The 16,142-nt window shown below is 39.0% G+C and overlaps 1 protein-coding gene across 3 annotated transcripts in view; it reads right to left on the minus strand.

Moving 5' to 3' along the window:
• The window catches only part of celsr3 (cadherin, EGF LAG seven-pass G-type receptor 3), a 70,981-nt gene that overhangs the window by 22,126 nt on the left and 32,713 nt on the right, over window positions 1-16,142 (minus strand). For all 3 annotated transcript variants that reach the window (XM_053504889.1, XM_053504890.1, XM_053504891.1), the window contains exons 9-15: window positions 15,916-16,041; window positions 14,275-14,444; window positions 12,456-12,641; window positions 12,018-12,128; window positions 10,134-10,302; window positions 2,780-2,921; window positions 2,236-2,356 (exon numbers count right to left, since the gene is read on the minus strand). In XM_053504889.1, coding sequence (XP_053360864.1) covers window positions 2,236-2,356; window positions 2,780-2,921; window positions 10,134-10,302; window positions 12,018-12,128; window positions 12,456-12,641; window positions 14,275-14,444; window positions 15,916-16,041 — 1,025 coding nt within the window. The remainder of the gene's footprint in view (window positions 1-2,235; window positions 2,357-2,779; window positions 2,922-10,133; window positions 10,303-12,017; window positions 12,129-12,455; window positions 12,642-14,274; window positions 14,445-15,915; window positions 16,042-16,142) is intronic.

The following is a 16,142-nucleotide window of genomic DNA, read 5'->3' on the forward strand; positions in this document are numbered from 1 at the left end:
CAGACGACTGCGACATTATCATGGGAAACATGACGAGTCAGCCGTAAAATAAGGATGTACTAAGTAAACATCTAATAAATATGACTTTTGTAAACTGGTCACTGCTGTGCGGGTATGAACGTGTTACATCAGTTTATTTGTAACTGTAAATGGATGCCCCACTTGTTAATTGCACAAAAGAATAGCAGCGTGCAGTGATTACATTTTTATTTTTTTATTTTTTTGCGGTCTTAGGGGGTACCTGTTGCTCTAACAACTCACGGAAGCGTTTAGATATCTGAAAACAAGCTTTACATACTCTAATGATACTTGGAACTCTAAAAAAGGTGAATGTTTTATAAAGAGAATCATTACTGGTGATGAGACGTGGGTTCATCACTACAAGCCTGAGGATAAACGGCAGAGTTTGGAACGCAAACATCCTCACTCGCCAACCATCAGCTGGAAAATTTATGAAAATGCAATGATTGGAACATGATCAGATCAACAGTGAGATACTTATTGAAGAGCTGAAGCCTAAACTTCCGATTAAACGCAGATGATTTCTGCCCACACTGTCGACATCCTGCAAAACCTTCACTTTGAGATGTTAAAGCATCTTCCCTATAGTCCTGATCTCGCCCCATCAGGCTTTCACCTGTTTGGGAAAAGAGCAGTGTGCAGTAACTCATGGAACTCATAAAAGAGCATGAACAGAAGGGTTTGGATATCTGCAAACTAAATTTGGACTGAAACTTTAAGGAAGGTGGAAGTCGAGTCATGGGTTATGGCTCATGGCATCTCTACGAGCCTGGGAGTAAATTACAGAGTATGGAATATTAATATCCTCTATCGCTGGAAAAAGTTCAAAAATCTACCATCCACTGGAAAACGAATGCTTACAGTTTTCTGCGATTCTCAAGGGCCGGTGTTATCTGACTTTCACCTGTTTGGTTTCCTGAAAGCAGCCCTACGAGGACGAAGATTCACTTTCTGATGAAGAAGTGAAGACAGCGGCGTGTTCATGGCACGCAGCTCAGCCGAAAAACATTTTTGTCAATGAAGGAATACAAAAGCTTGTAGACAGATGGACCAAAGAGTATTAAAGAGCGGGGAGATTATGTAAAAAAAATTATTTTGTTGTTATTATTTTGAAATATTTTTTACTCCTCCTTGTATGCGTGTATATTTACATATACATATATATACTGTATATACAGGGCGCTAATACGTTGGATGACATTCACAATATTTTACTGCAAATTTTCAGACGAGCGGAGAATAGGTTTACAAGTAAAAAGAAGACGCATCTCCCCAGCAGAACAGAGAGATTTCAAAAGGTCAGACATCAGGCACCATCACAGGGGTTCGGATTAGAGATAAGAGATCAAAGGTTCCGTGTGTGTGTGTGTGTGTGTGTGTGTGTGTATGTGCCTGAAAAGAGAGATATTTCTTCCCGAGACTAATCTTGTGTTGAATAAGCTCCGGGAGCTTTTTCGATGTTAAAGCCGCCTAAAATTCTTGTAGAACAAAACCCTTGTGTCTTTATGATAATAAATTAGAATTGCAAGCATTAATGTACTGATTAGGATCAAACACTGGGATTAGAGGTTGGGGTATAATGAGAGATTAATTACTTAGAGGACTATTTGTGCATGCACATGTCTACACGAGTATTTAACTCATTATTATTTTTTTTTTATGCGGCTAGACGGCCAGACACAGCTGGATGGGGGGATTACGTGCTGAGCTGAAACCGATATGAAAGCCGTGTGTGCTGTATACCTGGACATGTTGGTGTGATTTAACCGATCAGCCAACCATCTGACAGCAGAGCAACGTACCGGTCAGGGGATCTGGGTAAATATCGGGAAAAATCCTCCTCCTGATCTGTAATCGTTCAGTCTGGGTCATCCTGTGTCTCGTGTTGTGACAGATTCTAGTTTTTTGGGGGGCGTGTGCTATTGTAGTCCATTTGCTGTTATTGTTGTTCTCCATACACAATGTTTTGGTTTTCACATTGCAAAATATACTTATATTAATTTTTCAATAATATTGAAAAAATACAAACCGGAGTTAATATTTAGCATTTTTTTTTAACCTGGCACTTTTGTAAAAAAAAAAAAAGAAAAGCGCCCCCTATCGTCCATTTTTATAATATATTGTTATATATTGTATTTTCTATATAAGTGTAAGTGGGAGAATTGTATGTGTGTGTGTGTGTGTGTGTGTGTTTGTGTGTGTGTGTGCAGGCACCTTGCAGAGGCACTGGCCGGTGGTCTTGTTGCAGTCGGGGTCGAAGCCTTTGCTGACATTACAGTGGCATGGTCCACAGGTAGGATTTCCCCACCAACCACGGGGGCACTGTTGCTCAGTTCTGCAACACACACACACACACACACACACACACACACACACACACAAATGGTAAAACAATTTAACACCTACACCCACTACTACACAGTCATTCATAAAAAATGTGTGCGAGTGTGTGTGTGTGTGTGTGTGTGTGTGTGTGTGTGTGTGTGTGTGTGTGACAGAAAAGCAAAGTCACTTATCTGATGGCAAACATAAGTCTTATGTTTATCCTCTCAAAGCCCACATATCTCAGTGAAACACACACACACACACACACACACACATCACAGAACAAGTAACTGTTATAATAAGCATCGACCACACCCTTTTCCTTTCTCCTCAAAATAAGCCTTGATCAAATTGCTTTGCAAAAAACCCTGAGCCATATGCGTTTTCAATATTCTGTGTGTGTGTGTGTGTGTGTGTGTGTGTGTGTCTGTACCTGTGTTGGCAGTACTGGCCATAGTGGGTGTCTCCACAGTCACATACATAGCCGTGGGAGGAGCTTGGCTTCCTGTGGCACCGAGCCTCGTTCTCACACGGGTTCAGCCGACATGCGTCTGTACAGCTCTTGCCGTAAAAACCTACACACACACACACACACACACACAAGAAAAAAAATGTCACATTCTTCTTATCAACCCTGCACTTGTGCACGTACACACACACACACACACACACACACACACACACACTTTGAAAAAATGTAAGCGTTCACTAGCCAAGCCGATCTTGCTGTTGAATTCTAATAGATAAATCCTCTACACACAGAGCCTGGAGCTAAATGTTTCTGCCTTTCACCGAGAACAGCTTTCCTCTCCGATGAAGATGTTTCACAATCCATGTACAAGAATTGAATGGAATGAATTTTTCATTCATTCCTCTTCTGTAATGCTTACCCTGGACAGGGTACCAATCCCTCGCAGGGCACACACACACGCACACTAGGGGCAATTTGGGGACGCCAATTAACCTGAACGTCGTTGGACTGTGAAGGAAAACATGGCAACTCCAGGCACACAGACCCAGTGCAGGAATCGAACCCTGAACCCTGGAGGTGAGAGGTCACAGTGCTAATCACTACACCACCATGCCACCTGGAACGGATTTCACTAAATGAAATTATAGCCAGTGCAATAATAATGACCACAGCACATACAGTATGGAGTTTTAAATGCAAGTCTGATCGGAGCTTTATATTAGAAGTTTAGAAATGTATTATAGTCAGAAAACTGTTTTTAAAGGGAAATACAGTAGAAACATTTTTCAGACAGGTTTTGTTTGAACCAGACGGTGTATTCGGTGTGAGTGGATATATGAAGGTTTTCATCCTGGTTGATGTATTATTAAAAATCCTGTATTGATTGATGTGTTATTAAAAATAGATTATTAGGTGTAATTGTAACTTTAAAAAAAAAACGGTTCGACTGAAAGGTCAAACAGTGTGATGGAAGTCCAAAGCTTTGAGGCTGAGTGGAGATCAAACAGGACTTCACAAGGCTTTGATTTTTTACTCGATCTGAGAGTTGAAGGTTGGCTGTCGGAATGACGAGAATTTAATGGTAGTGTTAGAAAACAAACCTTGTTTTAGACTGTTAGAGAAGTAGCAAGTGCAGCTTCTTCCATTCACTACAGCTCTGATTGATTTACGCTTGGCATGTGTACAAAGATGTCCGCTTGAAAAACACCAACAAAAAATGACATACATCAGATCTTCACTAAAATGTACCATCTTTGATGCCAAGCAAGTTTAAATTGAAATCACTAAAGAGATTCTAATTACACAAACCTCTTTCATATTTATATCATATTTATTCAAAACATCTCACTGCCTTTAATCTTTGTTGTAAAAAGAGACACCACTTGCACATTACAGGCTGGGAGTGACAGTCCTAATCTCACTCCATGCTATTTCCACATGTTTGGAATGTCACTGATGGAGTTCCTGGGAGGCCACGTTTCCAGCCTGATCATGGCACTGGCATAATGAGAAATCTTCTTACCTTGATGGTATCCAAGCACTAGTGAAATGCTGGGATAAGTGCATTAGTGTAGCAAGGGATTTTATATATATATATATTACTGCCACTTGCAATTGGCCATATATGTGCAGCAACTTTCAGTTTGTTCAGTTCGCTGAACAGCTTTAAAAAAAAAAAAACAATAAAAAATAATCCAAATTTTAATCACAAGAAGTTCACTTTACCATTACCTAACCATAATAACCTTATAAATACATCAGATAGTTCAAGCAGATTCTTACGTCTATTTATCATCAGCCATAATAATCTAATAATGATGTCATTTATGCCATAGTTTAGGACCACCTGCGATCTTTAAAGAGGCTTCTACTGTAGGTTAACTGATACAGTAGCAGCGGCGGAGGCTGTTTTATTAGATCAGCTTACTGAAAATTTCCACAGACACTTAAGTACTTTATTAATTAATACTGAAGGCCTTGAAGCCATGTGGTGTTCAGATTACATAAAAGTCAGTTTAATTAAGTTTCAGAGAAAGACAAAAAGGCCTGCATTCACTAAATGGGGCACACACACACACACACACACACACACACACACACACACACAAGCAAATACAAAAGTGACAGAAACAGGACACATACACAATAAAGTGCAGAAGAAATACACGAGAGAGAGAAAGAGAGAGAGAGAGAGAGAGAGACATGAGAATGCAGACTTTTACACAAAGCACGACCCTAACCTTGGCTTCGCAGTCACACCATAATCCTATTAAAAGAAAGACTTGCTCTCTATAGGCTCCACCACAATAACCCTCTCGTCTCTAATCAAGCAGTACTGCTCTGTCTGTTTGATCTTCCTCTCTCCCCCTCCTCCTCCTCCCCTTCCTTCCATTCGAACCCGACACAGAGCCGGGAAGATTTTCTCTCTCCCGAGGAACCAGAGCAACTGACTCCGACTCCTTAGTCACAGTGAGATGAAAAAAGCCTTGCTCGCCTGCTGTTCCTCCTCACACTGAGCATGTAATCAGACCAGAACACGCTGCACTGTCACCACAGCCACAGCGTAATAATAAAAAGCCATAATTACAGTTGAGTTACATGTACATTATAAGGAGTTAACAGAGAATTTATTCACACACTGGTGTTTCAAAGCTCAGCTCTAACTAGACGTATGGGCTTCATGGAGACTGCAGGAAACAGCAACGTGTCTCACCATAACTCTGACCTTGAAGTTAAATCAATTTCTTTCTCTCTATTGGGTCGTGTGAGGAGGAGTTTTCATAACAAGATGTCACCTTGAAAGTGATGTCTCTTGCACGCAATGACAGTTAAAACACTATAAAAAATGACAGTTTTGGGCAATATTAAATATCACTTGATTTGGCCTGCCTTTAAGAATACTGTGGGTTTTTATTAAAGTGAAGGAAAATATAATAACATTGGAGGTGTGATTTGTGTAATCTGAGCAAGCTAGTGAAACAAGTGCATTATTACAGCAGGGGATTATATATATATATAGGGAAATAAAGGTACTCTCATAAATGTGTTCTGTTATTCTGCACAATCAAATCTATTATATAACTTTTAGAACGTTGTAGTTACATATCACATACACTATATGGCAACACCAGATCATCACATCCCACGTATGTCGGCCTTCTGCAAACTGTAACCACAGATTTGGAAACAGAATTGTACAGAATGTGTTTGCGTGTTATACTAGCTTTAAGATCTTCCTACAGACAAATTCCAAAATCTAGTGGAAAGCCTTCATAGAAGAGTTACAGCAGCAGGAGAGGGGGGGGCTGAATCTGGAATGGGATGCAGATCAAGCACTTTTTGGTTTGATTGTCAGGATTCCACATTGGAGCTTTTGTGCCACATATGGTTTAAAATGTGTTTCATTCAAGTACAATTTTCTAATTAAGTTAAATATACACCAATCGGCCATAACACTAAGACCACCAGCAAGGTGAACTGAAAATCTTTTTTGATCACCTACTATACACCAGCAAACAGATGGAGCACCCACTGGACAAACAACCCAGAACCTTCCAACCCACAGCACCCAAAGGATCCACTGCCAACACCCTGGTGCTAGAAACCAGCGCCTGCAGAGCCACGCCCATAGGGGCCAGAGCGGCCCTGGTGGCACATGGGGAACCCAAATCCTGGGTGGTTTTAATGTTAACAATGATGATGTGATTATGATCATAACAATGATGATTATATATTAATGATGGTATACCAGACTACTGTATATAGGGGAATATAATGGACGGAGTACGGCTTACAGTGCTATTATTTTATCCAGTGAGGATGCTTAGTGCATAAGAGGATATGTAGGATTCGGTGTAATTGTGTTGCAGGGTTTATCAGTTTATCAGAACAGATTAGCACGTTCTTCCGTAGCTTTCAATAGTTCGGGTTAATTTAAATACTAGCTTTAAAAACCATTACTGCAAACTAATATGTAAAAAAGTCAACAACAGCATCATGACATTGGCTAAAATTGTCATCTTAAGTGCTTTATACAGTATTTAGTGCCAAAATATTCATACCCCTTGAACTTTTCCGCATTTTGTCATTTGCTTTCACTCGATTTTAGTTGAGGGGGATTAAAGTAAAGGGGGCTGAATACAAAACACATGACACACTTTTCAGATATTTATTTGTAAAACATTTTGAAAAACATTTATAATTTTCCTTCCACTATACAATTATCTGCCAGTTTGTGTTGGTCTATCAGATAAAAGCCCAATAAAACACATTTACGTTTGTGGTTGTACTGTAACGTGACAAAACGTGAAAAAGTTCTATGGGGTGCTAATACTTTTGCAAGGCACTGTAAATGCATATTTTCTATTTCAGTATAGCATTTATTTAATAGTGACCTACATAAATCATATAATAAATTATTAATATATATGATTTATGTAGATGACAATACAATACACAATACACACACACTATACTATACTACACAATAAACAGACAAACGTGTATATGCAATTCAAATTTGATCAAAAGACAGATTAATATAGTACTTATTTTAGATTTCATAACAAACGCATGCTTTTTTTTTTTTCTCGGAGTGTAAGTGTGAGAGCTTATGAGCTTTGCAGCCGAATGCACGTTTCAGTGTTTGTTGAGATGATGCGACAAATGTGAAAATTCATTACTGTCATGGGGAGATGAGACAGAATTATTTAGAGTTCTTGATTACAGAGCTCGATGCCTCTTCGAGCTGAGAACTATTAATACCACTCTGACTGCTGATGCAACTTTATAACTAAGGTAATGAAGTAGCTGCGTGAGTGAAGCTGCGTGAGTCTGTTTTTTTACGCACATACTTTTTCATCTGCTAATAAAGTGTTGGCGAGAGCGTCGAGCTGCAGAGTGCGGTGCTGTCAGAATCTCCTCATCCTCCTTCTGTGCCTCAAAGCACTTACACACCTTTCTTTTTTCCCTCTGTCTACTGCCTTTCTAACAGTCCCAAACGTATAGGGATTTTTTATTTTATTCGAACCGACAGAATAAAAACTACTTGAGGGAGTCACCTAAGGTGTTGAAATTTTCCCTTTTCATATGTATTGTCATAGTACAAGCGGCTCAATTTAAATCAGAACACCTTCCTGGCAGCGAAGCCTTTGATCACTTCCTGTTTAAACCGCTTACCGTTTGCAATGTAACGACCTGGGAAATCCTATACGATTAGATTGACCGCTAATATGCCTTGTAATGTAATCTCTATATCACTACCACTTACGAGACGAGAAAGACATTCGGTAGGTTGCTCGGTCTGACAATACTGTATAAAAGGTTCCTGAAGGATATTAAGCCTCAATTATGTCTTACAGCAAGAAGCTGGTTTTAACTGTAAGGGTGTCTTCTGAAACCACAGACTCAGCACTCTGGAATCTCCTTAACTCCTGCAGGGGGTCTAGTCAGCTGTACAAACAGGACAGAAATCGACTTTAACAGGGTTTTTGTCCATATGCTCAAACACAGCCTAACTGGTATTTTGAAGCCCAGCACGAGGTCCCCTATTGGGCACTAAAGCAAGGCCCTTAACCCCTTTAAAAAAAATGCAAGTTACTCTGGATAAGAGCATCTGCCAAATGTTGTTGTTGTTGTTGTTAACAGCTTATTTAAAATCAGAAAAAATCTTAATCAACATGGAGTAAACCAGTAATACTATTCCTATTCATTCCAACAATGGAGATTATCCACATTGTTTAGGAATTCATTCGGAATGTATTAATCCTTTAAATGAAAGACTAATTGCAATGTACATTATTCCGTCTGATTAGTTTTGCAACTACTGTATAAAATCTGCATACTGTTCATATTCCTCCTGTATGTAATACAAGGGACGTTCAAGTCAAACCAAGACTCATGATCACACTTCTAGTGAATGTGGGGGAAAATTGATACAGAAAACATTAAGCACAGTGCAGTCATGAGACGCTTTGCTTCTTAGTAGCTTGAATGATGCAAATGTTCTAAAGACGATCACTTCGGAGATCACCTCGCCAACTGCAGCCATTCCTGTGAACATTCAGCGAATAAACGCTTGATCCTTAAAAAATGACGGATAACTGGTAGCCAAGATGAGAAAGACATACATCAGTCTGTGGGAACTGTACGCGCGATCATTCACCAACACTACCTACATGTTACAGGAACTCGGCTGGGAGTTCCTGGGAGGCCAGTCTTTCAGACATGAAGCGGGAGGTCTGATCATGGCTTCGGCATACTGATCAATCTTTCAACCTGATTTTATAGAGAAACTCTCATAACTGTGTTCTGTTATTTTGTGCAATCAAAAGTCCCAGTTTGACTTGAACAGAATGAGTGTAGAAACGAAAGGATGAAAGAAAAAAAGGATGTTTATTTAAAATAGATTTCGAAAATGAAATAGGCACACTACTAATTAATAAAAACTAATTAAAATGAAGAGACAATTCATTAATTCAGCTAACATGTTCAACTATTTAGTTACTTTGATATTACTGCAATGTTTAATTCACAATTCTGATTCATCAGCAGGTGTTGATTAATTTTCTAAAGCAGCAGCTCAACCGTAGTGGTATAAGAGGAAGAAATCCCTTCCGGACATGCTTTACTGTAAAATAAACACATCTACCCTATTCTGTTCTATCGCTTACATTTATATCCACTCGGTTACACCAAAAATGTGAATTCTTTTATTTGACTTAATGCAAATGTTTGTGTGAAAACACAGCTTGAATGTTTTACACGTTTAAATCCGTAAACACACGTCGGCTAAGGCAGTTATTGTCATCTTGTAAGATGAAGCAGAATCACCACGTCCAGAACCTCAGCAGCAAATAACCAACACAATGAAACTGCACTGCTTTACGGTTATCAACAAGCACACGTGCATTCAGGGTAGGGCTCGATCCAATCTCCCACTACTGAAGGGCAATAATTATGCAAATCAGCTCCGGCTGGCAGCTCAGCCAGCCCTGTATTAAAAAAAAAAAAAAACAAAAAAAAACCTGCACAGCAGGGAAACAGACGAATGCAACACTCAGCCAAAAAGCTCTCCTTTCCCTCTTCCAAACCTACAGATTTTCCCCTGAGGAAGTCATCATGCTGATACACCGCTAATATTTGGGACCGTCTGCACAGCATGCGAAAAATCTGTCCATGACTGTGACAAGAGCGCAGTAGCTCCCCTAATGCTTTCATGTAAATAAAACACTGGGCTAAACTGGTTTTCTAGGTCACACCAATTAGAAATACCGTTGCTATTTCAAGCACAAGCACTCAAAAACACACGCATTACCTGGCTCACATATACAGCTATGACGATCCCATTCATCAGAACACTGGCTGTGGGAGGGGCAGGAAGAGGTGCCGCACGGGTTGCCAACGTTACAACCAGGCTCGACTTTTACAGCTTTGGTGGGGCGGGGCAAAGCGGGGGAATCCGGACGCACCCCTAAACGTACACCCTGCAAAGACACAAAACACACACACACAAGGATATATTATACTGTACATCACATAACCTGTTTTATTATAACTGTTGACAAAAAAATCCCAATTTTAATCTACTTTTTAACAAATATACATCAAATTAAATACATTTTATATACTCACTCACTCACTCGAACCCTAACCCTAACCCTAATCCTAACCCTCACTCATCATCATCTATACCACTTAATCCTGAATACAGGGTCACGGAAGGCCTGGAGCCTAGCCAGGAAACTTGGGGCGTGAGACGGGGTACACCCTGAACAGAGTGCCAATACCTTGCAGGGCACACACACATACACACACTCACACACTACAGCTAATTTGGGGAACACTTATTAGCCTAATCTGCATGTTTTTAGACTGTAGGAGGAAACCAGAGTGCTCAGAGGAAACCCACCAAGCACGGGGAAAACATGCAAACTCTGTATACACAGATGTGGGAATCAAACCAAAACCCTGGAGGTGCAAGGTGACAGTGCCACCGTGTTACTTTGATTTAACGCAAAAGCTAATTAAAAGGTGAAAAAAATACAACCATAATCCTAATGAGTGACGAAAAACAAGCATGCGGAATTTGAGAGGGATGTGGAATGAGCGTTTCTGACTTGCATTACAAGAACCATTGCCTTGGAATGAATCCATTAATTCAAAAGGAAATGCTAATGGAATGCGCTCTTTCCATTTCAAGCTAAGTACAGAAAACAACTTTGGGTGTGTAAGATCGTCCATTAATATTATTCTTTTGGCTGATTCCCATTAAGGCTCACCACAGAGGAACGCCTGATGCACTTCCAGATGCAAACCTCCCATTTTGATCTTTGGACCAGCACTAAGGGTGCCCTGCAACTCCAATGTCTTGGTGGGGGAGTTGCCTGATAACTGAACCGGGGCCTTTCATATGGGAACCACTGAGACATATATGTCCTAAAATTATCTGTTAATGTCAATTATACAACAGTTAGTTACGACGGGTAATCTGAGCCGATGAGAGACTGATCCACGAGTGGTGATAATAGATGGTGTTAGAGTGTTCTAACAATCGCTAATTACACTGTCATTCGCTATCGGAAACATTATGTCATCTTAGTAATCGCTTCTAAGTCACTCCGAATCACCGCTGAACCATCTGTGTTCTTGTTTTTTTATGGCTTCAAGGCTAACTAGCTTGAAACACAAGGCTGAATGCCAAATCCCATTCGAAACTCTGATCAAGGGCACTACAGTACCCAGGACTGTCCACCACCTTCATGGTTTATTCTGCTCACCTTTTGGCTACATAGTGCCAGTAAGAATTTAAAACTACTTTCACTTCTGCTAATTAAACTAACTGTCAATAGTTACGACAATTGCAGACGGATACTGTATGTGTTGGTGGAGCAAAATACCTGGGTAAATAAACAAACGGATCAGAATCTGTTAACAAGCAATACTGTTTGTAGGGATGTTGTATAAAAGCAATATCATACTCAAGGTCATGATGTTGTACTGAATATCGGCATGACTGTGAAATCTTCAGCACTCGCTTGTGCCCTTGATATTCAGCACAACTGCATGATCTTGAGTGTCATACTGCCTAATTAGTAAACTATAAAAAGTAGAAATTGAGCTATTTTAGGATCAATGAGACATGACATCGATTTAGCGTTTGTGAAACAACTGTAGATGCCATCATGACGTCATGACGTACCTGTATACAGCCACGTATCCCATTCTTCACCTCTCCCGATCCTAAAACTCCACCCACATGCAGGTGCTTCACCTTCAGCCCGTGAATCTCACTGCCCACTATTACAGTCTCCTATAAAACAGAGAGAAAGGAATAGAGATAGAGATAGAGGCAGAAACAGAAGTAGGAAGAGGAAGAGTGCCTTTCAAGTCTAATGGAGTCCATTATCTTTTAAAATGTATTAAGGCATGACTTAAAATCTTATCAAGGCATAACATGAAAAATCAATGAGAGGAAGTGGTAAAATGGTGGGTTGTTTGCATTAGGTATCTGGAAACCCAGATCATTTATTTCAAATAGAATTCCATGCCATTTTCTTTAAATCGAATGACTTCTCGCACACTGATTACCAAAGACACACACCCTCAGACCACTTGAAGCTACTGAAAGTCTGTGTACCGGGTAAAGTCCAAAGTCCAGTCTGACGGTTGCCACGTAACGTGTCTGTTGTCCGCTGCGGATGTCTCGAAGCTCCAGCTGCAGGTCATGCCAGCGGCCATCGCACACCTGCACCTGGTCAAGCCGCAAGCGCACGGGCTGAGCCGACCCCCTGGTCACCGAGAACACCAGATGACCCGCTGTGAGCTATGAATTACAAACAGCACAATATTCAGCTCACCATGGCGCTCTGAAGATCAATGAATCAATAGATCACATCAATGAATAACACGGCAGGGAGGGACGGCGGTGAAATGAAAGAGGGAAATGCACGAACGTGTGCTTTAAAGCAAGCAGCCACTGCCAGTCTGGTTTTAGGAGTGGATCTAATGTACGGTATATGTGATGCAAAAATTACATCTTAGCCAGTAAACATCGAATTTATATAATATTTTCTATTATCCTCCTGCAAGAATATAATATTAATAATAGAGTTTTTCTTTTAATGATTTCAAGCTTTATATGTTTTTATTCTTTTTGCAGATAATTAAGCTTCTTTGAGAACAAATGAATAACTAAAACAAGATTTTTTCTAGCTTACAATTTGCAGAAATTTGAAAAAAAAAAAGGCTAAGTTATCCTTTAATATGTTTATTTTAATCTTACTGTATAATACTGGATCCATTTTTAAAGAATGCAAAATATTTTTACTTGCTTAGATGTTTTGCAGTGTCGTGTTTACCTGGATTATTCTGTCTGATAATAACGTCTAACACAGTGTTCATAATACGTTCTGTTGACAAAGATTTATAGGCATTTTTAAGTTTATTCTAATTTAAGTTTATCAATAATTAATCATTTTTGTGCTATTAATTTAATTAATAAAATAATATACTGCATAGCTATATAGCTATATAAAATATATAGCTGTATATCTTTTCTTTTACATTATAAACTATAACCTTAAAAATGATATAAATCTACTAATGACAGGCTCCTTGTAATAATAAATATTAATCAAATTAACATTATTAATCTTAGCTCATATGAATTCATATTCTTGTACATATAATAAGAATAATAATAAATATAAAATCTGAGAGTTCGTTTTTAAAACACTACATATAAGAATGAACACAGTAAAATTAAATAAGAAAATAATTAAAATTAAATTAAAAAGTTTGCTCAAGATGCCTCCAGTCTACTGTGACCATGATAAAAATAAAACACTGTTACAGTAATAAGAATAAAGCACAGTTACTGAATGAATGCAATTTTATCTAAGTTCAATAATATTGCAATTATGTTTAATAAAATTTGTTAAAATTTGTTTCAATTATGTTTAATTAAGTCAAATTTGTTTTTATCATTATATGAAAGCAGATAAAACTGAGCTATAACAAAGTCAATATGTATTTAAAAAAAATTATAATGTAGAAAAATAATAGAAGAATGAATTAAATTATGAAAAGAAAACATCACAAATTATATTCAGGTAATTTTATTATGAGATTATAAACAAAAGAAGGACGAAATAAAGGTGTTGAAAATGACAGATGGTTAAAATTATGTACCCAAAAAATGATTCCAGTTTCTTATTTACACTCTCACCTGCCATCAGAAGAATCCATAAGCATTGGAAAGCGATTTATTTTTCTGTCTATTTCCCTAAACATAGTTTATTATGCCAGATTACTAGATTAAAACATTTTAAAATTAATTTTAAAGCTCTACTGCTAACAACTCTAACCTCCTGGCAAGCAGGAGCAAGTGATCAGCAGTGAACATGGAACATGTAGGATGAAGTGAGTGAGAGAGCGCGTGTACTGTATATACACACCTGAAAGATTAAGTGTGTGTACTGTTCAGCCTGAGCCTGTAGCAGTATACCCTCTTTGGCTCGTGTACGGAACGCCAGTCCCATGTACCACGGTGTGCTGATGGTGACATCATTCTTCAAATCCCACAACAGCGCACTGCTACCAAGGAAACGGTGGGGGTGGGGCATCACTGAGGAGGAGGAGGAGGTGGGGTCGTGTGATCAGTCACCAGAGCTCGTACATGGTCATTTTAAATCAAAGCTATCAAGCCTCATCTTTAATCGCCGATCATCGGAAGGGGATAATTGTTTCTGTCATTCAACACGCTGTGTTTGTTTGGGTAACAGACGGCGCGATGTCTCGCCCCATGCTGCATAACACCATGAAATCTCGTGAATATTTAATACCATATGGACACAATGCCAATGAAACCGAAGAGTAACAAGTTAACAAACTGAAAGCAAACAAGTTTAAAAAACAACAACAAAAAAAACAACCAAGAGACGAGAGATAGACAGGAGATGTATTACTTTCAAGGAGTGATGTTACACTACAGTATATGGACAAAAGTATTCGGCCAAACCTGCAATAACATTGTGTCCAAATGCATATACTTCAATATGAACTTGGTCCCATAAGAGCTCGCACTCTTCTTGAAAGACCGTCCTCAAGATTTTGAAATGTTTCTGTGCCCATTCATTCTGTACAGCATTTATGAGGTCAGGTGCTGATGTTGGACGAGAAGATCTGGTTCGCAATTTCCGTTCCAGTTCATCCCAAAGGTGCTCAGTGGTGTTGAGGTCAGGGCTCGGTGTTCGGGCCAGTCAAGTTCTTCCACACCAAATGTCTTTATAGTCCTTGCTTTGTGCACTGGGTCATGTTGGAATAGAAAAGGGCCTTTCCTAGAGCGTTACCACAAAGTTGGAAGCAGAGCATTGTCCAAGATGTCTTGGTATGCTTCTTCTTCTTTGTCTTTTGGCTGTTCCCTTTCAGGGGTCGCCACAGCAAATCATCTGCTTCCATCTAACCCTATTCACTGCATCCTCTTCTCTCACTAACTTCATGTCCTCTCTCACTACATCCATAAATCTTCTCTTTGGTCTTCCTTTCCACCTCCTGCTGGCAGTTAGAACCTCAGCATCCTACAGTTGTACTATATTATTATCATTATTATCATTATTGTGTTTTATTGGGATAAGGGGCCTGACTGAAACACTTGAATTCAATAATTAACAGGTTTGGCCAAATACCTTTGTCCATAAAAATAAATAAATAAATAAATAAATAAATAAATCCTTTAACTCCTTTATAAATGAGCACTTCTTCCACAAACCACATTATTAAATCATTGGATATATTCATAAAAAATAATATTGTATATCAATATTATACAGCATGGTATACTGACTGTAGCTGTTATTATTAAAGTGAGCGTAAATGATTGTTTTTTTTTATTATTAATTAACATTTAATGTAATTATCAATTAACAATTAATTATTAAATTAAGACAGTAGCAAGGTGAAGAAATACATTGCATCGTTGCATAATAGCTGCACATTAATGCTCACATAAGCTATCATTTTCTTAGAGTTGAAAAGAGAAAAACATATCATGAAATGTGTGTGGCCGTTATATAAAAGCGTGCGTATGAACTCCTTACCATGGCTGCAATCCTTCCCTCCGAACCCTAGGGGGCAGTCACAGGAGAAAGTCTCCCAGCTCACTCTACACGTGCCTCCATTCTGACACGGGTTTGACTTACAGAACGGCATCTTCGCACTGCAGCCTGTCGGGACCAGACAGCCAAAAATCAGACCTGGATATAGGCTTGGGTAGCTATTGGAAGCTACTGGTAGCTATACATATGTGCACACACACACACACACA

This window comes from Clarias gariepinus, chromosome 9 (assembly GCF_024256425.1).
Source record: "Clarias gariepinus isolate MV-2021 ecotype Netherlands chromosome 9, CGAR_prim_01v2, whole genome shotgun sequence".
NCBI lineage: Eukaryota > Metazoa > Chordata > Actinopteri > Siluriformes > Clariidae > Clarias > Clarias gariepinus.